General features: G+C 39.6%; 1 protein-coding gene across 2 annotated transcripts in view; it reads left to right on the top strand.

The window, feature by feature from the left end:
* ndst2a (N-deacetylase/N-sulfotransferase (heparan glucosaminyl) 2a) overlaps positions 1–25,229 on the top strand; it is an 85,885-nt gene that overhangs the window by 55,192 nt on the left and 5,464 nt on the right. For both annotated transcript variants that reach the window (XM_079472618.1, XM_079472619.1), the window contains 3 exons: positions 17,812–19,435; positions 23,348–23,435; positions 23,557–23,711. In XM_079472618.1, the coding sequence (XP_079328744.1) occupies positions 18,416–19,435; positions 23,348–23,435; positions 23,557–23,711 (1,263 nt within the window). In that variant the 5' untranslated portion in view covers positions 17,812–18,415. The remainder of the gene's footprint in view (positions 1–17,811; positions 19,436–23,347; positions 23,436–23,556; positions 23,712–25,229) is intronic.

Genomic DNA, 25,229 nt, shown 5'->3' with positions numbered 1-25,229 from the left:
TGATAAAACAAGAATATATATATATATATATATATATAATCATGTCTGTGAGAGAATGAGAGCATAGGTTTATGCTGTTGGCGATGAGAGCATGTACTGTATACTCAAAGTAATGCCAATGAAGCGTCTTTTGAATTTAGTATAAAGGAATAGATTGAAGCTGAATGGCATTGATTGGTGAACTGGCTGAGAGCATTGCTCCATAGAATCAGGTGTATTGTGTGACGGCCGCTCGATATACTCGCTGTCCCTTTCTGAACTCTGCCCAAAAATAATATGCGCAGAATCGCTGAGCACAGCTCTGTCACAGTAATAACACTGGCCGACGTGATCGATGACTCTTTTACCCAATTGGAGAGCTGTCATTTTTTTCCCTCCCCCAGTGCAGATTTGATTTGAGTTTAGGCTTGAGCTATAGATGAAGTTCAGCCGGAGGGAGTGAGGTGAGTTGTGTTTTATCAGAATAAAGGTTAGAGATGTAGACATTGAAGATGGATATATAGGTCGGAGATTTATATGTATAATGTAATGCCGATTTAATTTTTTAATAATAACTTTTTAATTTACAGAAATCTGAACAATGACTTCCGATTACATTTTCACTTTTTGTGGATTAAATATTTCATTATTCATTCAATTAGCAAGAAATTAGACCTTTGCGTTTCTGTCTAGTTCTAAATGTGTTTTGCAAATGAGCTTTAATGTGCTGTTATCCCATTTTCTGTGTTCCACATTATCACCAAGTCAAATTCAGAGACATTTTAGTTATAAATAAGAGCAGTTATTGTTGCTTACCCGCTCTCATTAGTGCCTCGATATAAAGACTGTTTAGCCAAATTCACTCTCAGCTTCACCAATTACGAAAATAGTTATTTGATGCCAAAAGTGTTTGAAATTGCAAAATGCGACAATTTGATGCTTTAACAGCTGCTATCAGGAATAGTCACAGTGAAGTTGTTAAACACAAAGTAGTCTACGTCAAACATATACGAAGTAGTTTTTCCTTTTTCAGTATATCTTTGTATACTCAGGGGTGTATGTGCAGTGATTTAAACGAACCTTGTGATACTGACACATCCATATTGGAATAGATATTCATGGCAATCACTTCCAGCAACATGTGTCTGTATATATTTGTGTTTGTATGGCTGTTGTGACTCTTCGCGTGTTTCGCTTGTGTGTGGGTGTACAGTGTGCACTTGAGTGCAGGCATGTTTGTGTAAGTAAACGATTGCTATTCTGCGGTGTTGAAGTGTTTAAGAGAAAGTATGAATGCTTCAGTCGGTGTACAAGGTTTGCAAAACGGCACAGTGACAATGCATGCTTCTCCGTGTCAGGGAATGCGTGTGGTCCCTGTGGTGCTATCAGTTCTGCCAGGATGAGAGTTGTGGCCCCTGAACCTTTACGCACCCCTCAGTCTTCTCTCCTCCCCTCCTGTGGTCCTTCCTGCTCAGTGCCAATTAAGCTAGCACCTCAGTAACTCGCAACACCTCCAGTGACGCCTACCTCATCCATATGTTCAGTCCTGTCACAAGAAAGAGATGTTATCTCCATTCATAGTTTGGTCTCAGGATGCCCGTTACCAATTTTGGAGTTTATTCTTAATACAGACCTCCTGCACGGAGTAAGGATTCATTATTCAGAGGTGCCTTGCATGCACATTCTCTTGATTGTATGCCTCTATTTGTCTGCTCTGTGTGTGCGTGCGTGCGTGTGTGCGTGCGCGCCGTGTGTGTGTGTGAGAGAGTAAAAGACAAATTTGTGCTTGTGGGGTCCTGCAGGACTTTTGTGTGGACGGTAGGATTGATCACAGAGTGAATGAAGAATACTGGCAAGCATCTTCCACAGTCAGATACAAAGTGAAAAGATAACCGCAGAGAAATTGTGCCAAAGAAATTTTAATTGGAGTGGGGAGGCGTTCTTGTTTTGAGGGAGGATGGGAGTGCCTTAAACCCTGGCTAGGAAAACGACAATGCAGAATGGAGAAAGAAAGGAGGGTCGCTCTCTTGCTTTCAGATACACACATACACCCCGCCGCTTTTTCTCACGCCTACACACAAACACTGAATCCTCGGTTCAGAGCGGCAGCTTTTGGCACTGATTGGCCAGCTGTGAGACAGCATGCCATCTTATTGAAGCCAAAGGGAGCTGTGGATTTCAGAATCGACTGCATAACTGAAGCACCTTAGCTACAGGATGTGGGCGGTTTGTGGATGTGTAACTCGACAGCGAGAGCAGATCCAGTGTCAGTTGTCATTTTGCCTCTTCAGAAGTCTGTGCACAGTGTGACCAATTAGAAAGCCCTAAATATCAATGTCACATGACAACCGGTGTCCGTGACGGGATGGGGCCATGATTGGTCACTGTGACATTTTGCTTGGAATTTACTGTTTTTAACATCTCCTCTCTCTATCCACTAAACTCACAGTAATGCACATAAAATCTGAGATGATGTAAAACCGATCAATCATGTTTTTCATTGTGCATTTCAAGTTATGTTAATGAAACTACAGTTGGGTTGTTTTGATTAAGTGATTTTAACTTGCTCGATAAGCTAACACAATAAAACATGATATCGTATAATATATTTCAGTATTTGCAAAAAAGCTCTTCATACAATATATACCTTTAATATAATTTGAGATACATTTATTTATCTATCACACACTTTGTTGCCATTTGTAAGTATTATGCATTGTATTTTTACCATCTATCTTCCCCAGAATATGCTAATTTTGTGGTAGCCAACATGAATACTGTAGTATACTTTAGTATTTACAACAGTGAACGGCAATCAGTTGTAATATCTTGTAATACTTATACCATAATTTACAATAGTACAAGTACTATAGTATACAATAATATTAAGTGTAGTAAATTGATGAACTTTAGCATACTTGTATATTAACTATAATTATAATTTTACTATAGTATACTCTAATAAATACCTTTTTTACTCAGAAAAACTTACATATATAATATATATTTATCCGTATTCTTTTATTTTTACTACCAAGGCAAAAATGAATTTTAGAGTCCTGAAGCTTTTCCCTTCTTTCTCATGGACTTTATCCTTAAATCGGATAAAAACAGAACCCTCTCTGAGAAGATAAAAGCAGCTGAACCAAAACACCAAAGCATTGATGTTAACTGGTGTCAGTCGTCTATAGTTGCAGGCATCACTCGAGGCTATTACAGGTTGCAGAATTACAAAAGGGTTATTGACGCAAATTGCGTATCCATACAGAGAATTGTTTGATCTGTCATTTCAGTTGCTTTGTGTATGCACAGCATGGAAATACAAGAGTCATAACTCGTATAGTAAATATGATCGTAAATCCTCAAAACTGTATTTCTTTGGAAAACCAAAATGTTGTCTGTCAGCTCTTTCCTTACATCCCTAGTTTTTGTGACGGTGTTCACTGAGTGGTTTTGTAACATAAGTCGGAGTGCAGTTACTTTATATGTCAGGCACCAGTAAGACTTCAAGATTTCAGCTCAATGCCACAATGATGCTTGTAGGTAAGCGCGTGTTCCCTTCTGAAGCACACCTCCTGGGCCTGTCTTTGATCAGAGCTCCTCAGTGACCCTGCCATCTCCCTCTCCAGAAGGACGGGCATTGCTAAGGGGACATGTTGCCATCGGTTTTCCACCCCCTGCCAGACATCAGAAAACTCAGAGATGTGAAGAAATAGCTTCCCACTCTTCTGGCTTTTTAAGATGGCTGGTCTAGTCTGCTCAGAGATATGCTTTGTTAAAAGGCACTTGCCTCAAGTTTTTGAAGAATTTGTAGTGTATATATATATATTTCTTGGAATAGAAGGTGTCAGGGCTATGCGGCTGTGTGTTAGATTCTGTGCTATTTAAAAAGATGTTTAAAACAAGCTTGCTGCTTTTTTCATAGGCAAGCGACTAAGTAGTTTTCGGAGATGAGATGTAAACAAGGTCTCCTAGCATATTAGAACAGACAGTGAGTTAAACGCTAATATGAGAGTTAATGGTACATGCCAACAAACAGCAATTATGTTGCTGCCTGCAAGCATTGCTTTGAGCAACAAGGTGCATTAGCTAGTTTTAGGCAATAGATTGTGGCTAATTCCCCCGCTGTTTCCTTGCTAAAACTCATTGTTTTTACCAACTTTATACGTGGCAAGAATGTTGCCTAGCTATTTTGCATAAAAATTTGCTCACGTTACGAAAACTCTTGAGGCGAGGCTGTCTGATGGGATGGAGCGTTTGAATTATTGTCAGAGTTATGGGCAGGTTCGCATGTGAAGGATGATCTGTCATCGTAGGAGCATATGACACGTGTGTCACTGTCGGCCGTGAGCTCAGTATGTGAACCTGCGTGCTTTGAACACTCTAAAGCCTCGCAAGGGTTCCAAGTAGCTTATGAGCTGTGGCATTGCAATCTGGCAATAATCCATTTATATCAGAAGGAGATGTGGATGTTTTTTTATAAAGAATGGTTGTTCAGATTTGTAAAATAGTCTATGGGTGCATGATATATTTCTCCAGAATTTTGTTACTGAGCTTTCTTAATTTATAGTTTATAGAACTCTATAATCTTTATTTTGGTTAAGCGGCACATTAGAAAAATCACTATAGTGAACTGCCGTCTTGCCGTTTTGCTTTAATTTTTCCCGCCTGGACCCTTAACCCACGATTCTGCTCAAACACATTCATAAAGACTTCTTATTGGTCCTTAAGGTTTCAGAGCTCTGATGGCCATCTTCACTATATAGTCTTCTCTGTGGCATGGTCTCCTGAGTTAATGCATTCATGTGACCACTATGACCTCTAGGGCTGTGCAAAATTATCGATACAGCTAACTATTGCGATAATTTTTTTCACGATAGTGTATCGATAGTCCAACCTATAGTATCGATACCTTAAATAAATCATGTTTTGAATGGATTCAAAATGACGTTTCATCGCATAACCATTTTTCCGTTCCTGTTGATGTCGCTGTGATTCGCTGTGATACGGACAATGTCTCAAAAGTAAGCGGGTGCGAGAAAGCAAACGGCGTAAAGTAGATTCATTCATATAATATCACCAACAAGCTTCCGTATATCTTAGCTCGTGCAAAGAAAATAACAGAGTCGGTGGTGTATTTTATTTGTAAGGATTTGCGACAGTGTGGTTGAAAACCCCGGCTTCGGGCATATGGTGAACACTAGCTGTGTTATGTGATTCCGACTCGCAGGCACATAACGGACGTAGAAGTACCCGGCATTTACGAAGAGGTAAAAAAATCCCTTAGCTCGGTAGAGCGAGTGACCCTGACTTGCAATGCATCGTATGTTAGGATTACATCACAACCACAGACACGTGCAATGCATGAGACAAGCCATACTGGCATAAACTTTGCGGAGTTACTGAAAACTGCACTGGTGGAGTGGGATACAAAAGAGAGTCATACTGACAATTTCAGTTTCATGAATAGATTTTAATGTAGGCCTACTTTGTTTTTGAAAAAAATACGTTTTTTGTGGCATTTGCATTTAAATGTTTAATGACTAAATATGCACTTTAAACATTATATGTTCGCTGTTCAGTAACGCTGTGTAAGCAAGATGACAAATACCTCTTATAAATAGCTTTGTTAATAAAATTGAATGGAATCTTTTGTGTGTGCAGAGTTATCACTATAATGTGATGAACATACCAGAATACCATAGATTGTACACACCAACATGTATTTTTAGCTCACTCTTAATTTGTATTTATTTAAAACAAATTATTGCAATATATCGAACGTTTGTATCGTATCGAATGTATTGTGATATATTGTATCGGGAACCATCTATCGTGATATGTATCGTATCGTGAGGCCCTTGCCAATACACAGCCCTAATGACCTCTAGCTTGTCAGGAGAGAGAAAGCTTGTGAGTGAGGACACACTCCATCTCACTGTCCTAGATCAGCCACTGGACCTGGTCTTCACAATCGAGGTGTTTCCTTTCTAGTGTTGTAATAAGTATGAACACATCACACTTGTAAAACACGCACAATTTGTGTGTGTTTGAAGGGCCAAGAAATACGCTTTTTCCAACAGATCAGGACGCTTATACAATATCATGTTTTTCTTTTTTCTGCTATCTTTTACGGCTTGAATAGTGTCAAACGAAATCTTTAAACTAACAGAAACCTTTTTCTCAAGGTCAGCGGGCTTCTCATGGCACACTGCAATGTTGCTTTTAGATAAAAATGATGCCAGACAGACTATTACTCATTGTGCTCTTGAAATAATGCACGGAACAGAAACCTCTCAATTTATTAGGAAGAGAAGATTGCGTATCCCTTGGTCATGTTAATTGTAAAGGGCTATTCAGTCATGCCTGCAGCACGGTCTTCACACACTTGACCTTGCCATTCTTCCGGTTTGATTATGGCTTTGGCCAGCACACTGAGAGCTCGGTGTTGGTTTATGAGAGACAGCCAAGGCAGAGCTAAACTGTGCAAACAGAACTCTCTCTCTCACACACACTCTCTAACGACCTACGCCATACTTCACTTTCTAATGATGATGCACAGCTCGGTCTATCACTCTCTTCCTCTCTCTATTGCACACTGCGTTTGCGTTACGAACCTGGCCGTGTCAGAATCAGACCTTTTAAGAGGCGTTCGCAGCGATTTCTGACGACCTGAAGTTGTTTATTTTCGTGGGAGTCAGTGTTTTAAGGAGGCATGATTGACAGAGGCTTCTGGCAGTGTGACAAAGCTAAACAGAATTCAACGTTATGGAAATACGCAGCGGATATCAATAAGATCGCTTTTAACAGTTTAATACAGCAACTGAGAGGGAACCATTAGTCCAGTGATTAAATGGTTGTCAGCGTGAACGTCTCTTTACACACCATACAGGAACTTCTCTTGGGTCATGTGAATCAGGGAGGCCCGGGGGTCATCCAGCGATCGGGCTAAGCCAGGCAGGTGGTTGGATTCTTGCTTTCCGCCATTGGAAGCAGGCACGTGTCCCCCATCCCACACATGCAAACACTGTGGGTGGCCGCAGCGCGCTTAGCTCTGCAGTGTGCTGGAGGTTTATTCTCTAAACAGCTGTGTGTGGTGCTGCAGGCTGGGAACCGCACGTTCACGAGGTAACAGGAACTACAGGAACGTCGGTGTCCCCTTAGAAAAAAAACCCATCTCATTAGAGATGTAAATAGTAGGGAAGTTAATCTTTAAGTGGAAATGGAATATGAGTATGAACTATTATTTTTATTTAGTTCGTCTAATTGTCTGTAATTTTCTATTACTCTTAGCAACTTACTTTGGCTGTTTTTTATTGGTTAACTAGGTTGTATTCTGTTCCATATAGCAGTCTCATCTTTGTTTGCTCTTCTTTATTTTTAGACCGCCTCGACAGCAGTTAAATCTGTGTTTGTTTAATGGTCTTGCTAGTGTCTGATATTATTATCTTTATAATATTATTATACTTTTTTATATTTAATTAAATTTAATATAATTATTTTAATTGTATTAAATAAGCGATGTGCTGAATTTTGTTGTATGTTAACTTAACTCATTCAACAAGTTGTTTATTTAATAATGTATCTTTGTCACATTTAATGAAACGGTAAGGGACATTGACCCCTACCGGCTGAGCTTGGTATCGTAGTCTAAATTCATTAATATTGGAGAGACAAGTTTAGCCAAGTACTGGTTGTTCTCGGTTTCTTTTACTTGTTATCAGAAATAATCTTAAGGCACTCTTATTATTTGCGAATGTTTACCAGAAGTACGAGTGCATGTGCAACAATGTTTGTTTATGTTGTCGCTTTGAAACTGTCTATGCCTAATAGAAATTACATCTCTATTATTAAATTAGTAAAATAATTGTCAACAAATTTTAAAAGTTATTAGATATGTGTACTCTGGCTTATTGACATCTCTCGGTGTAATGCAAATAGCGGTACATTATTTAACAGTTTACAAGTTAACACTTTTTACTCCCTAAAGTTTGTTTTTCGTCATTTTCTTTTTAGTTAAGTGTGTTGTTACTTTAAAAAAAGTGTGGGCAAATATTTTTATGTAAAAAAACTGAATAGTTCAATATACAGCCTGTTATTATATATGTCTTCGTAGCAGATATTGTCTTATATTGAATACAGGAAATAAAATGTATATTTTTGTTTATTCCGATTTATGAATCTACCGTTTATCAAAACAATCTTAGCTTTACTGTAACCTTTTGATCCTCATGTCTGCTGCTTTTTTGCTCTCTTTCACTGCTGTAGCCCCACCCCTCTGAATATCTCCAAACCACAATCTTGGCTAACTGAAGTATTTTCTCTCAATTACCGGGCCAGTTACAGCACGGTTCGCATGTGGCACTTCAGGCTGCACGTTCTCTTTGCCTCACACACACATACTCAGACGTTGAAAGCGATAACACACACTTCTGCATGGTGGCGAAGCTCCAAAAGCTTGGATTAGTGGGGATCATCGGCATGACATTCTCACCGACAATGTAAATATTTTGACACGGCCTCCCCGATGCCAGTGGGCACATCACCGCTGCCACCTGCGAGAGGATGAGGCGTGTCTGACTGACTGCCTGGTACAGCTCTTTCTCTCGTGACGAATTGGCCTCTGTAATGAGGGGCCATCTTTAAATATTTATTCTGCGTTAATGAGAGAGATTAGCTCGCAATATTTTTTCACTGTGGGAATTTGCTTATGTTAGTTCTGCTTTTTCCCCATTTTTTTCTCCTGCTCGATAATGAAGTGTTTTATCTCCTGCCCTACAGCCATTCCACTGTTGCAGTGCTTGTAGCCCCTTCGTAACAAGATTTGGTCTCTTTCACATCATTTGATGTTAAATTACCGTGGAGCGTTTATAAGTGTAGATTGAATGTCTCTGGTGATTTTTTTTTTTACTTTAAGATTGATTTATTAGTGGGAATACACATTTAGACAGTCATAGAGAGAAAGCAGATGACCTGACAATGTGTTGTTTCCTTTCTCTGTCTTTCTCACCATAACATCTAATCCAAAAACAGACACTCTTTTTAAACTATAGTCCAGATATGCAGATGGCTTTACAGAGGATTTAACCTTGTCCCAGTTGTCTACGTTATGAAGTCTCATTGTCCTCTTCACTTAAGTCCGTTTTGCTAATTGCTGTCCTGTAATCCAACAATTAACTGTGCTGAAAGCATTATCAGGAGATGTGCGGCCAGCGAGAGTGAAGCCTGCCTGAGCTCTTCAGCATTCAGCTCACATCACTGAATCAGCTTAGTTTGCCTAATTCCTTTTGAGTCATTCATAATGTGTTCTGTTTTTGCAATATTTTCAGAGAGAGAGAGAGAGACATTCTCAAAACTCGACACAAGCCACACTTTATCAGCTCCTCCGCCGTTATCTCAAATAGCACTCTGAGAAACGGACAGCTAAAATAAACATTTCAAAGAAGGAGTATAGCCTCACTTCACATGCCCAATTGAAGTCTGAATAGGATGAAAAGCAGAAAAATGCTTTTATCTCGCTCCACATTGAAAAATAAATTTGTTGGCTTGATCGACAGAGTTCAGCTCGCAATAAGATTTTGAACTGACTTCCAAACCTTTTTGAGTTTTATTCTGTTTTTACCATCTCAGCAGAGATCTGTAACAAAGTGAAGACGACATCTAAAGGGGTGGGGGTATTGCCTTTGTTACATCCACTGAAGTGAGTCTATTTGGTGTGTTTTTCATGGTATATAATCAGAGGAAGGCGGGCAGCGTTCTGTGGAATTTGATAGTCAGCATTGTGATGTTTGGGTGGGGAGGGCTTGACCCCGGGGGTTGCCGGGGCAGAGGGGCTGAGGGTCTTTGCGTGTTCCCCTTTTTCTCTTTGTCCCTTCAATAGCTGTTCAGAGCGAGCATACATGTTGTAACCCCTCGGCCCCCTTGTAGGGGTTTTGAATCGTGGCTCAGATTAAGCCACATTCATTGGCTGTTTGTACAACATTTCCTTTGATTAAGAAAGGCTGATGCTTTTTTCCAATGTTTATTTTTCCCCCAGTGCTTGTAAATTCTGTAAATAATTTGCATGTTAATTGCCCCACGGGACCGAATCTATCTAAAGATTTTCCTACGATTGAAGCGTTTTGTTGTGGAGGCACTCCACTAGCATTATATTTCTAAACACGCACTGGCAGTTTTATGTATGTTTTTTTACTTCGTATCGATCGAAGCAGTCTGCTTTTCTTACAGTTGTGAGTGCAGGCGAGACCCCTGATGCCCACTGCTCTGCGCACCTGTGGCTCAAATACTGCATGACCTTGGGGCCTTATGACGACCCCTCCTCCACTTTGTCCAAAAACCTTAAGTCATGTGGTCCGTGCGTGGAAGCCCCCTGCTGGTTGCTTGTTGCTAATCTAAACCAACCCCTCACTCAAAGTATTACTTGTATTAGACTGCACCGACATCATCTTCACATCTAGCCTCTTAAGGGCAACAAGATTTATGTAAAAAAAAATAGTGTTGGTGCAGAAGACACATTTTCTTTAGAGCTGCTGGTTTGATTGAGTTAGAATTTGATTTCTGTTAGCAGTCAAGATGCAGGATGAAGGCTGTTTCAGATTGAGTTGTTTCTTTCATAATTAAGTTAGAGCAGAAAGAAACTGGAGTGAAGGAAATATGAGACACCACACGTCCCACATGCTCCGCTAGAATGGGTTAGTGGTCAGAGGTCATATTGACCGTGGGTCAGTGAGACATGGCAGACTTGCAGGGTAATTTGTGGAGCACCACAGGAACTAGCTCCTTCTTGGTTGGGATCCAACCCTTTTGCAACCACAACACCATGTTCTTTTTTATACTAAGACCAGTGACACTACCTTGTGTACGTTGCTTAGTGGAGGTAACATGCTATGTCATGCATTCTAACTTCTTTACACTCTTGTACATTTGTCTGTGTTTTGTTGGCAATCGGTGCGTACTTGCATAATTGTGTGCTGATGCTTTTGTGTGCTCATGCTGTAGTTCCGTCACACTGTCATCCTTCAGCAGCTCATGTTTTTTCTGGAAATAATCGTACAGCTGTATCTATCTTTTATAAATGTGATCAAGCTAAACATTCTTCACAGATCCGACATATGCAAAACTACTGTAAAGGTACTCAAGATAAATATGAGATTGGCAGAAACTGCGTGTGATACCTGATATTTAAAGCAACACTAGTGAGCTTTTGCTCATTTGAGAGTTGTTCTACCACTGAAATCAAAACTACAGAGTGTTGCTTTAACTTTTTATTCAAACAGCATAGGAGAGAGAACCACTGCGGAGTAAGTGTGTATTTCATTGTCTAAGTGTGCAACGTTGCACCTCTGGAACATGATAACATCCATGTGCATCTGTTCACGCTTCCATCTAATACGTCATCTTTCTCTATTTCGCACACATTTACTCACTTTCTCTTCCTGCCCTCTGTCTGCCCCATTAGCACTCTTCTGTAGTTCCAGGGAAATCTCACAGTTACAGGATGTTCAGGCAAGACTTTCAATTTTGGTCTAATTGCAAAACCGTTCTAATAAATTTCCTGCTTCTCTTCATTTCCTCGCCTCTCACTCTTCAGAAGTGAATGTTTTGTACTCGTTGTGACCTCTGGTTCAAGTGGGTAAGAAGACAAGTGGAAAAATAATATAGAGGCAGTGCCTTGAAAACAGCCTTTGGTCAGGCAGATGAATAATGCCCGATTGCTCTGAAGGTGTGTTCACACTTTAAATCGATTAAATCGCTGAAGGTTACAAAATCGCTTCAGTGCGTTAAGTGTAAACGGCCGTTCCACAACGTTCCACGTGTTGATATGTAAAGGCCATATACAAATTTGTAAATTTATACTTTGTGTAAATTGTTATCACAGGACTTTACTGTCTCTTGTCACATGAATCAGATATTTTTATGAACGTTTATTTATTGTAATAAACTTGCTTGCTTTTTTGCTCTTGCCTCATATTCCATTTTTTATTCCATTCTTTTTGTTTTCTCCCCATTTAATTTCCTCCTATGCTCATATGTACCGTTATTCCGCAAGCATGTTTGTTCTAAACCTAATGAACATGAGATATGCATGGCCATCCCTATCATTTCCTGGTCCAGTTCAGCGCTGAATAGCATTCTCTGTCTCCAATGTGAAAGCTATTCTCCCGAGATGAGAAACGCTCTGTAGTAATTTCGTCCCGGCTTTATCCAGCAGTATATGCCATGTGAAACCATTTCACTCAGTGATTAAGGGCTGTCGTTCTCTCTCTCTCTCTGTCTCTCTCTCTGTCTCTCTCTCTGTCTCTCTCTGTCTCTCTCTGTCTCTCTCTGTCTCTCTCTCTGTCTCTCTCTGTCTCTCTCTCTGTCTCTCTCTCTGTCTCTCTCTCTGTCTCTCTGTCTCTCTCTCTCTGTCTCTCTCTCTGTCTCTCTCTCTGTCTCTGTCTCTCTCTCTGTCTCTCTCTCTCTCTGTCTCTCTCTCTCTGTCTCTCTCTCTCTGTCTCTCTGTCTCTCTCTCTGTCTCTCTCTCTGTCTCTCTCTCTGTCTCTCTCTCTCTGTCTCTCTCAAGATTCAAGATTCAAAAAAGCTTTATTGGCATGATAAAAAAGTGTTTTACATTGCCAAAGCAGGAAGATTAAATATAAACATTCTGTATAAAATAAAATAAGAGTATCCTATATAAGAAACAATATGTACACATCAATACAGACATAAAAGTGCGAAGTATTGACAAAAGTTCTTAGTGAAAGTGAATAGTCTTTGTGGAAGTTTGTGAACTGGGGGAAGAATGTTTCTCTGATGTCCGTATAGTTTGGACACGAGGTTAAGAAGTGCAGCTCTGTTTCCACTTGTCCCTGTGTGCAGTGTGGACACAGTCGCTCTTCTCTTGGAGTCCATGTCTGTCTGTGTCGGCCCGTCTCCACAGTGAGCTTGTGTTCACTGAGTCTGTACATGGTCAACACTTTTCTTAGTTTAGGGTCTGATACGCTTTTGAGGTATTCTGCCGGTTTATATTCTCTGTTTAATGACCGATAGCATTCAAGCTTACTTTGCTGAGCTGTTGCTTCTGTCCTTTTATCATTTGGTTAATTCTGACACGTTTGGGGTTTTAGAGTTAGTTCTGAGATCAGTTGGATGAGACAACTTTTCTCTGGGTTCAGCTCCTGATGACGCAAGGCTTTGTGATGGAGTGATTCTGTATCGCTGTTCTTAAGGTGGTTATAGAATTTAATCGCTCTTTTTTGTATTTTAATTATAAGAGGATATAGTCCTAATTCTGCTCTGCAGGCGTTGTTTGGGGTTTTGCGTTGTACCCGTAGAATGTTTTTACACATTTCTGTTTGCAGAGTCTCAGTTGGGTGTTTGTCCCATTTGGTGAACTCTTGGTTGGTGAGGGGACCCCAAACCTCACATCCATAAAGTGCTATTGTTTCTATAACGGATTGGATTATTTTAAGCCAAATTCCAGCTGGGATGTCGATTTTTATATTCCTTTTGATGTAAAAAGCTTTTCGTGCCTTGTCTCTCAGGTCGTTCACTGCCTTGTTTAAGTTTCCGGTGTTACTGATGTTTATACCGAGATATGTGTAGTTTTGGGTTTGCTCTAAAGGCACGTTGTTGAGTTTAAAGTTGTGATGTTGGTTTTGTCGACTATGCCTTTTCTGGAATATCATAACTTTGGTCTTTTTAAGGTTCACTGATAGCGCCCATGTTTGACAGAAAGTGTGCAGGATGTCTAGATGTTGCTGTATATCCTCTTTTGTGGTGACAGCAGCACCAGATCATCTGCAAACAGAAGGCATTTCACTTCAGTGTCTAGTAGGATGGGACCGGGTGCTGGTGACTGTTCTAAAGCCCGAGCTAATTCATTAATGTAGATGTTAAATAGAGTAGGACTCAGACTACAGCCCTGTCTTACTCCACGACTCTGGGAGAGGAAGTCTGTGTGCTTGTTGCCTATTTTAACTGCAAATTTGTTATCCGTGTATATTGATTTGATGATGTCGTAGGTTTTTCCTCCAATGCCGCATTGAATAAGCTGAAAGAAAAGCCCCTTATGCCAGATTGAGTCAAAAGCTTTTTTAAAGTCAACAAAGCATGAGAAGAGTTTTCCTTTATTTTGGTTAATTTCTTGGTCGATTAGAGTATGAAGGGTATAAATATGATCTGATGTGCGGTATTTTGGTTGGAAACCGATTTGGCATTTTCTCAGAATGTTTCTGTCATTTAGAAAGTTGGTGAGTCGGCTGTTTAGAATGTTACAGAAGAGTTTACCTAAGTTGCTGTTTACGCATATTCCGCGGTAGTTATTTGGTTCGAATTTGTCTCCGCTTTTATGGATTGGGGTAATAAGACCTCGGTTCCAGATGCTGGGGAATATACCTGTATTAAGGATGGTGTTTAACAGTTTGAGGATGGCAAGTTTGAATTTTTGGTCCGTGTTTTTAATCATCTCATTAAGAATGCCATCAATTCCGCTTGCTTTTCTGGATTTAAGTTTGCATATATTATCGCATAGTTCCTCTAGTGTAATTTGGTAATCTAAAGGGTTTTGGTAATCTTTAATAGTTGATTCTAGGGTGCTTAGTTTGTCTTCAAGGGTAGTTTGTTCGTGGTTGATGGTTATATTACTAAAGAGGTTAGAGAAGTGGTTTATCCATACATCTCTGTTCTGAATGGGTAGTTCTTCATGGTGAGATTTATTAAGTGCGTTCCAATGTTCCCAGAAGCGGTTAGTTTCTAGAGATTGTTCAACTGCTCTTAGCTGATTTTGTATATCTTGTTTCTTTTTTATCCTTAGGGTGTCTTTATATTCTTTAAGTTTTTCATGGTAGAGTTGGCGTGTGTTTACATTATCCGCATCTCTGTGTTTCTGATTTGACAGAATTCGTACTTCTTTTTGATTTGATTCAATTTATTGTCATTACACACATACAAGTACAGTGCAACGAAATGTATTTTTAATTCTTTTCTAAGGTTTTTACACTCATTGTCGAACCATTTCTCATTGGCAGGTCTCTTTTTTGTTTTCGTATTTGTTGATTTTAGGTTGGCTAGTGTTGCAGATATTGTAAATATTTTGTTAATTCTGTCTACTGCTAAGTTTACGCCTTCGTTATTGTGTGGAAATGGCGTATCTAGGAATTTATTAAGTAGGTTTTGAATTTTTGGTTCACATATTACGCTTTGGTATATATCTTCACTATTTTGTTTCCATCTGTATGCGTGTTTAAGGCTATGGAGTTGAGTTTGATTTGGTGCCTCAGTGTTAGGTTTGGATCTGTTTAGGTAAAGAGTAATTTTACTGTGGTCTGATAAGGGGGTTAGTGTGCTAACTGTAAACGCTCTGAGAGAATTTGGATTTAGATCGGTGATGAAGTAGTCTACTGAACTGTTACCCATCTTGGAACTATAAGTATACTATAAGTCTCTCTCTCTCGCTCTGTTACCTGTAAGGACGCAGTACAGACAATTAGGGATGCTTCGATCAGGATTTTTGCTGCCGATACGGATAACCAATTTCTTGTCATCGTGATCGGCTGATACCGATCCCAATTCCGATGCTTCAAGCTTTATATAACTGATATGTAAGATCACTGTTAACCTTTTTTCAGTTCATTCATACTATAGATGTTGCCTTTTGTAATATTTTTAGAATTTTGTTATATTTTACAGTAATTATGTAATGTATATTAATGTAATGGAACTATTGTTTTAACAGAGTATTAAATTATCACAAAACAATATTCATTATACAGTGAACATTTTAATATGCCTTTAAAATTTGACTTATTCAAAACAGTATGCACTCCAGTTTACTTAATAAAGACAAAAATAAACGGAAACAAAATGAACCAGTCTGATGCATCCTACAAGATTTATACAAAAATTGTACAATAAATATTGTCGAATACAAGGTTGTAGATGACAAAATAGATTTATAAAAATATGCAATGTAATGGATGGCTGAGTGAGAGTCACATTATTAAACGTTGCCCAGTTTTTCGTATTCGGCACAGAGGTTGAGCTAGACTTTTACATTGTCCTTCATTTTGAAAGGTCATAATCTATGTTTACCCGTCACTATGGTGCAAGGTGATGTGACATGCTAATTAGCTTGTTTGTGACATCATTGCTATGTATACACATTTAGTCTCTGAACTTACTGAACTGAATACCCAATAAAGTTGAACAAATTAACATATTCATTAAAATGTTAACATATTTAATGTTTCTTCTGTCAGACATAAAATAATTAAACGCTGTTTTGTAATAATTTATTAATGAACTGACTTTAAGCGGCTGTTTGGTTATGAATGTGCTGCTTCTGCCGCTTACTGAACGGAGAGGTTTAAGTCCTCATGCATTCTAGACGTTATCACACGGTGACGTCATAAAGTTGTGTGAAATTGGCCAAGTTAGAAGGGACCAATCGATTCCTAAAATTAGATTATCGGCTGATACCAATCTGCGGCCAATCGATCAGAGCATCCCGACAGACAATATAATGTTGAATTGGATACACTGACCTGACTGTATTTTTTATGGCTTTGTTGTGATGGAAACCTGCTGTCTGTGTACACTTGTTTTTGCGTTATTGCTCATGTGATGTAGAAGGTTAGTGTGTTCCCAGGCTAAGAATAGCTTAGGTCTTGGTTGCAGAACATGTTGGGGTAACTGTAGGTGTGGAGTGTAAAACATGTTTTGCAGAGTTGCAATGTTTTAACAATAAAACTATTGATATTGTCAAGATGAGAAAAACAATTTTTTTTACACTTCACAGAAGTGAGATATAACATGTTACTGTATAAATATTGTATAAATACCTGCAATATTAACTGCCAGGTCTACGCTGGTTTCCACCTTGACTCAATTCTCATTATATATGTGTAATTCAGTGTCACCTAAGACAGGTGATTCAGAACAGTAGGATTATCTGCATTTATTATTAGCCTGCTTCTATTTTCCTCACCTTGAATCTTAACATCTTAGCACTTCCTTTTTTCTCTTTTCTCGTGTTCTCTGTAGCTTATCGTCTGTCCAAGACAAGGTGCCTTTGACCGAAGCACGGCTATGCTTGTTCATCTGTGCGAAAAACGATCCTTTAAGTGCTAGCTCTGATTTATAGTTACAGCATGGCTGGCATTGATCATGTCATAGACTGATAGCCGGCTGTAAACTGACAAAGCCTCTCTTGGTGGGAATAGATTGAGAGGAAGAAGAAATGTGCCCGGGATCTGATGATTTTCTCCAAAGGTGCCTAGAAACTCATTCAACTGTTGCCTTGGTCTCGCCTACGTAGAATACTCAATATATTATCATGTTTATTAACAGTAATGTACATTCCAATGACAACTTGGGTCTGGGTTTATATAGGTCCAAGGCTTTCCATAAAGCATAGTTATAATGCTAATAACCTTGATGAGACTGCTTTAGTCACCTGTTTTTAAAGGTCAATGACTTTCATACCATACCTGTAATGCTATCTTACCAAAGGACGAGGACGCATTGAGGGTAAGAACTATTTTAGGAGTCAGGAAAAAAACAATTCCTCTGCGATTGAAATGTGGTGATATGCATTAGCAGTCACGCTAACGTCCAAATCTCATGGCCGCTTGTCAGGTGGTAGAGTTTCTCACCTGCACGTTGTTTCATTTGCACATCAAACTTTTTAGTCCTTATTGGTTCTGTCTTGTCTTTTCTTGGGGGTATATTTCTTCATCCGGTTTAATATGTAAATACTAGACATTCAATGTTTAACTTTGTATTCTTGCTTAGCATTTTTTTTAAATGTTGCTTGGATGATTTGACTAAATGCCTCTTTTTGCTCTCTTTCAGACTGTGACACATCCTGCGTCATGGTGAAGGTATCAGCCAAGCTGGGCCTCTGCGGGGGGCAACGATCACCCTCTCACCCCAGCGGTGAACACCCTCAGAGCATCCGCTACTGAGGCCAACGGGACAAAGATCTCAAACTTATCCCGAAGGGCCCTCTGCATTGGGAGATACATGCTCATATGAACACTCTGTGCAAACAAAAGTAGCCAACCAAACAGCTGATCCTTTGGAGAGTGTCAGTGGAGGAGTCTCAAGAGTGATCAAGAAACCCAAACCTCTTAACCCCCGGCCGGAGACGCCAGCCGAGCTCTGAGAACGTGTGGAGGGGGTGGAATAGCTGAGGGACCTCATTGGGAGACTTGCGCATTGTGCCAAAAGGCAGCAATCGAAGCGGAGACTCGCGTCATTGGCTATGGGGGCCATGGTGACTTAGCATAAATGGCTACTCGTGACCCAAAGCTTGTGCCAGTGTCAGCTGCTCAACCCTTTTCCTTTTTTCTTCTGTTTACCTCTCTGTCGTCCTTCGGCTGCGAACGCTGCAACAGTCCTGTCAACCTCCCCTCTCCCCCCCTATCTTCCCCAGTCCCACTTTCGCTCTGCGGCCATGGGGCTGTGGAAGTTAGTGCGGGGCGTCAGGCAACTCGAGCTCCACCGCCTCATCATGGCGCTCATCATCTTCTGCCTGCTCTCTATGGCGTTCCTGGCCTACTATGTGAGCAACAGTCCTAAAATAAAGGAGGCACCCCCAATGCCCTTCAGTGACTGTGGTGGTGTGGTTTCGGATGCGGTGGGAGGACAACGGGCTCCTCTTTTTCTGCCTCCGTTTACAGGCCGGCAAAGGATGGTAAAAACCGTGGATAACTCGAAAACCGAGCCTGTGGTGCTTGTGTTTGTAGAGAGCATTTACTCTCAGCTTGGCCAAGAGATAGTGGCAATTTTAGAGTCCAGTCGCTTTCGTTACCACACCGAGATTGCGCCCAGCAAGGGTGACATGCCTACGTTGATGGAGCGTGATGTTGGGCGATACGCCTTGGTCATTTATGAAAACATTCTCAAATATGTCAACTTAGACGCCTGGAACCGTGACCTGCTGGACAAGTATTCCTCCGAGTTTGGCGTAGGCATCATCGGCTTCTTCAAAGCCAATGAGAACTCATTGCTCAGTGCACAGCTGAAAGGCTTTCCACTTTTTCTGCACTCTAACCTGGGTCTACAGGACTATCACATCAACCCTGCCGCTCCATTGCTTTACATCACCAAGCCTAATGAAGTGGAGCAGGGACCGCTTCCTGGTGACGACTGGACGGTTTTTCAATCCAACCACAGCACCTATGAGCCAGTGCTTCTTGCAGTCACAAAGTCCTCGGAAGCGCTGGCCCACCTTGGCCCTCACCGGGCTCTCCATGCCACTGTAATACAAGACCTAGGCCTTCATGACGGTATTCAGAGGGTGCTGTTCGGGAACAACCTGTCATTTTGGCTACACAAGTTGATTTTTGTGGACGCCATTGCCTATTTGACAGGAAAGAGACTGTGCTTGTCTTTGGAGAGGCATCTGCTTGTTGACGTGGATGATATATTTGTAGGAAAGGAGGGCACACGAATGAAGGTGTCAGATGTGAAGGTATGCATTTGTGTGATTCTCTTTCTAACCTTGTTGAAAGATTTCTTTGGCAGTTGTTTACCTGTGAGCATTCACCAAAGAATATCATTGATCTCCAACGTTTTCATCTCCGTGTCCTGTTTTGTAAAAGTGTGTTCTCAAAATATCTAACACAATTTTTGGTTGCGCTTAAGTTGGCTGAAAGATAAAGGGGTACACGGGTGATGCTTTGAGCATGGTGATGCTAAACAGTAACTACTCAAAATAATGTGCTTGTCAGAGCAAGGCATAATTGCTTTGTTAGAACAATGTGCTTATTAACCTACTTTTTTATGCCGTCTTTTGCGAAAGGACTGATTACATGAGACAAGGATTTCTTATCATGAGTTAAACATGCACGTTCAGTCTTTCACAATATACAATCCACACTGGTGCCTATGGTCTTTAAAGTCCCAGTGAAATTTAAAATGACTATTATTATTATAATTTTTTTTTCATGAAATATTGCAGCGTATATAGTAAATAGCTTATCAATATGGGTCATTTTCTTTAAAAAAATTGTGTACCCTCATAATCTTCATTTTAATTTTGAAAATCCACTTCCCCCTGATATGACTATCCATCTCCAATGACGTAAATTAGACGGCTTGGCGTGAGCATCTGTTAACTCCCCTTCAACTGTCAGTCTGCTGCTAGCAGCTGTTTTTACACATCCAATAAATTCACAGTGAGAAACGTAAGCCATGCAAACAAATTTTCTCCTTTGAAATTCCTTTGCACTCTGAAATGTGTAGTAAAAACGATCGCAACTTGCGGTTCCTGGAAACCCACAGGATATCAACATAAAAGTGTAAACAGTTGGAGGTCTTTAAGCCAGTCAAAATAGAAAAAATTATCGGCTCTAATGAGAAATAATCTGACAATTAAGGTCCCGGTGGCATTGACAACACGGAAGCTTTTGAGAATATAAAAGAAAGTTAAACCAAAAAAGAAGTTTTTCATTAAAGTTGTCACTTTAGTAGATGAAGCCCCTTTTCCTTCTCCACTAAATCAATCGGGCAGTTTCTTAACAGTTTATTATCAATTATATGTGATAATGTTTACAGCATTTTATTAAATTATTAAAATAAAAAACATTTATTGATGAATTTTTTTTACTGCCTAAATAGTTTCAAACAGATATTGTTTTTGTTATATCTGTCTTTCTACTTCCTGTTAATGGTATAGTTCACCCAAAAACGAAAATTCTTTCATCATTTATTCACCCTCTGATTGTTTCAAACCTGTATATAATGTTTTGTTTTGATGAACACAAAGGAGGATGTTTGGAAGAATTTCACTGCCATTGTTGGCTAAATAAATACTACGGGAGTCAAAGAGGGATGAGATCTGTTTGGTTACTCACATTCTTCCAAATATCTTCTTTCAGTTTTAGTAGAACAAGAAAATGTATACAGGTTAGTAACAATCTGAGGGTGAGAGAATTTTCATTTTTGGGTGAACTGTCCCTTAAGTCTGTCAAGTATCAGAACAGTAATGTAACAGTGTTGACAAGTTGGTAACCAATCATCATTGAACACTAACATTAAGCACCTTACTTAGTGGAAATCCTATGTTTTATTACCTTAGTAAAGCATTACTCCTCGGAGTGCTTGCAGCAAAAACTTCATTGCTATTTCAATTTCTGTCAACACATTTTCTCACTTTTTACAACCTGAGGGATAAGTTGAAACGATTTCCTGCTGTAATCAACGGCGTCCTCCTGCAAAAACTCTTGATATTGACATTTACCAGGGCAATACCTTGAATGTACTCTACTCACAGAGCTGCGTTTAAGATTTTATTTTGTATTTTTCCTTCTATGTTGGAATCCCAGCATGAGCTTTTCAACACCCACTCACATACACATGCAAACATCATGGACATACTTAACAGATATACAGAGATGTTGACAGGTCGTTCAGAGCAAAGAACATCATTTGTATGGGTTTGTGTTGTGGTTTATCATTAGTTGTTCAGCATTATATGTCCACACCAGACGCAATGCAGTTTAACAGACTGGGCGTTGTATTTGTTACAGGCCATAAAAGTACATTTTGCCAAATATATTTTTTGTCTCTTTTTATATTTTATATACAATTTTATTTTTTTTACATTACCATGACAAACAGTGCATCTCATTGTATCACCTGTGGCATCGGATACAAGATAAATCAGTTCGTAGGATATATTTGCCTTTCATAAAACCATGAGCTCTATTGTTAGGATTTTCATATTAATGTCTTGAAGATTTTCTAATAGTCAATTGTACACAGAGGTAAAAGATGACAGAAGAGTTGTGTGTGCGAGATGTTTTCTTTAGATCATTTGGGTCATATTAATGTTAAACGCACTTTTACCAGAAAATGTGTTGTTTGTTTTTTGAATAACGTTTTCCTTTCCTTTACAAATATAAAAAAATATTTTGGTCTGATTCGCCATTAGACGGAGATTTGTAAAAGGGAATTCCTGTTTAAAGTTTAAATATGTCTTGTCCGGGTTAATCCAACCTGAAACAATATCTAGATGATGGAGATACTTAACTAACTGCTGAAACAGCCTAGATATTTTTTGATATTTTTAGATAGATATCATTATGTGAAGTGTAGCATGCTTCTACCCCAGTGTCTATTGCTAGTGAAGGTTGTCATGGTAACAGAGGCTGTTTTGAATCCTATTTCTCCATTATGCGTTACCGATTATGTGTTGGATATAACACGTTTTCCTAATTCAATGAACGTCTCGTTTGGACCACAACAAACATTTTCCTTGGTTAGTGACATCATGAATCCCAAAATTAACCCTGATAAATAGATAGGGTAAGGGGCGGGACATCTCAACACATTCTAAGCGGTAGACCAATCACAAAAGACTGGCTGAGCTTGACCAAGCATTTTGGAAAGTGGGATTTAATAGAACGAGATTCGAGATGACATTGTAAAACACAGGTGAAATATGGAATATATAAAGCATTTTTTTTTAAATCGAAACATGAAAACAGATTTTTTATAGCACATCAAAAAATAAGGCTAAATAGGACTTCTTCAACAAATGATGATGATTGATGTTCACTTTTAAAGTTAGCACAGTTCCTGTCCATCCCGACCATCACCTTGTGATCTTGGATGACTCCCCGATAAATGCCATAAAAACAACCCGATTATACGGACACGCTGAGCAAACACACTCAAGGCAAACAAATATTATACACACACACACACTCAGGGACACAGGCGGCTCTTAAATCAGCGCAAAATGCCATCTCCTCATAGCGAGGCAGCAACCTTCTCCCCTCACAACAGCACGACTTGATTTGTGATACTGCCCTATCTATCGCCTCAGCTTTGTGTCAGATTTGTGCGGAAAGCGACGCTATCTCTCCCCGCCGTCTGATTTTGTGCCGGAACGGCGCTGTAATTCGCTTATATCATCGTATCACTCAAGGTTTGAAGGGCTTGATGGCAGGATCATTTTGTATTTCAAGCCTCACAGCGCCGTCATTAGCAGGATGCGTGCGGCAATGTTAAGTTATGAAATGTGTTCATTTCGCAAGGATGAGTTTAGATTGATGTTAAGACTGCGGTTTCTTTCGGCACGTCTGACCTGCCAGTGGGTAGAGGAGATTTGAATGCAAATGTATATTTCACACCCCACTCAGTCTGTCGATCTGGCCGAGGGCCTGAAAGTTCTGTTCTTTTACTTTATAGGCCTGCTAAATACTGCCATCTGTCGGGGACTTTAGATAATGTTTATTCATTTAATTACAAATAAATGTTTTGCCTTTGCATATAGAGTTCAATTATATGCCAATACTCTGACAAAACTGATATTGTGTCACAGATTTAAGGGAAACATGGTGTGTCATTAATGTGATGTGTCGTCTTTGGTTTTAAGGCTTTGCTGAACACACAGAATAAACTACGGGCACTAGTTCCAGACTTCACCTTTAATCTTGGCTTCTCTGGGAAGTTCTACCATGCAGGTATTTTGTTCTTTGTGTTGCTTATTGAGGGTTCTTATTAATCCTATGTGACCTAAATGTCACGACTGTTAATTCTCAGCTGTATTTTGGTTTAACCTGACGTGTGTGTTGGTGTTTGCAGGTACAGAAGATGAAGATGAAGGTGATGACATGTTGTTGCAGCACAGACACGAGTTCTGGTGGTTTCCACACATGTGGAGTCACATGCAGCCTCACCTCTTCCATAATGTCAGTGTGTTGGCAGAGCAGATGAGACTCAACATGCAGTTTGCACAGGTTAGTCGTGACCGAGTTGTTCAAACAGGATTCCTGAACTGGTAGCCCCGCCCCCAACTCATGACATACACTATTCTGATATATAACTGCAGGAAAAAAGAAAAAAATAATTATAGTTTTAGGTAAAAAAATGTTAATTACATTTTTTTTTGTGTGTGTGCATTTATTTGCATAAAATGAAAACTGGAGAAATAGGTCGAAATAACAGAAAAATATTTTTTCAGACCTCAAATATTGTAAAGAAAACACGTTCATATTCACTTTTAAACAACACAGTAGTACATGTATTTAAATATATGTTATGTAATAACCTATTCGTAGTTTTTTTATACAGTCAGACTTTCACATTGCTGTTCGGGTTTCAATTTGTTGGAATTCAACAGACACTGGACTGGAATGGCCACAATACAGATGCTGATTAAATGAACATTTGCAGTGGTCGCTTCATTTTCTGTACTGCTGTATTTGACCGCTTTTGGGTACAAATGATATGAGATGGAAACACAATTTACACAAAGATATATTTGCTGCTAAATAAATAAATGTAAGCAGATGTTGAGATTGTAGTCTCACTTGAAAGAAAATGTAGATTTAGCCTAGAAATGGTATTCCCTACGTTTGATAACACCACACCTAAAAATGACTAGCTTGTATCCGAGCAAACCACACAACTATAAGTAGATACTTTATCATCGTAATAATTAAACATTTCACCTTTAATTTGTGAAGTTTTGTTCCTTCATCGCTGTGTTACTATTTATGGCTATTTGTCGCAGAGGTGCAAGTATTGATTCCCTGCCCGCCAGCTTTATCTCCTGTTGGTATTTCATTATAGATTGGTATTAGCACTTTTTCATTGGATCGGTAGGATTCTCTTTGACCTTGACTCTGTGTGTATCCACTGCAGAAGATTGTGAATTTGGCCTCTCAAAATGAGCCCACCCTGCTGTAATGACGGTCATTGGAGTGGGATATGGACCGCAGGCAGACAGACACGAGAGCGAGCGAGAAAGAAAGCGTGCTGTGAATACTAACCGTCGCTTTCCTCCTCTCACTAATCCCTCTGTCACATCCTGTCTTTAGAGCAGACACTGACATATGCCTTCTCCTGCTCTCTGCTCAATGGAGAAGACACCGCTCCTTCATCAAGGTTTAATGAGCCTGTAAAGGGCTCTCCTTAGCCAGGGCTTGTGGATCTCACAGTCTGTGTGACAGAACACACACAATGTTCTTAAAGTGGCAGGTGATAACAAACAACTTGGGTTTGTAAAGCTGGCGAGCAGTTACAATTTGCAGAAATGAACCCACATTTTTGATTGGGCCACGTTTTGTTGGAAATTACATCACACCCAGTCACACCTATAAGTTGCTTTAAACGCATATTTGGGGTGTTTGCCTACCACCCCCCTGTGGTCATGAATCTAGAAGTCCAATCAAAATAAGTCTTTCTTTATTCCTACTTTTAACACTGCATTTCTGGATGAATTGTGATTTGATTGTATTTTACGCTCTGTCGCA

Source organism: Barbatula barbatula (assembly GCF_947034865.1).
Source record: "Barbatula barbatula genome assembly, chromosome: 14".
Lineage (NCBI taxonomy): Eukaryota > Metazoa > Chordata > Actinopteri > Cypriniformes > Nemacheilidae > Barbatula > Barbatula barbatula.
Note: the sequence above shows the minus strand (reverse complement) of the source record. Positions and strands in the feature narration are given on the sequence as shown.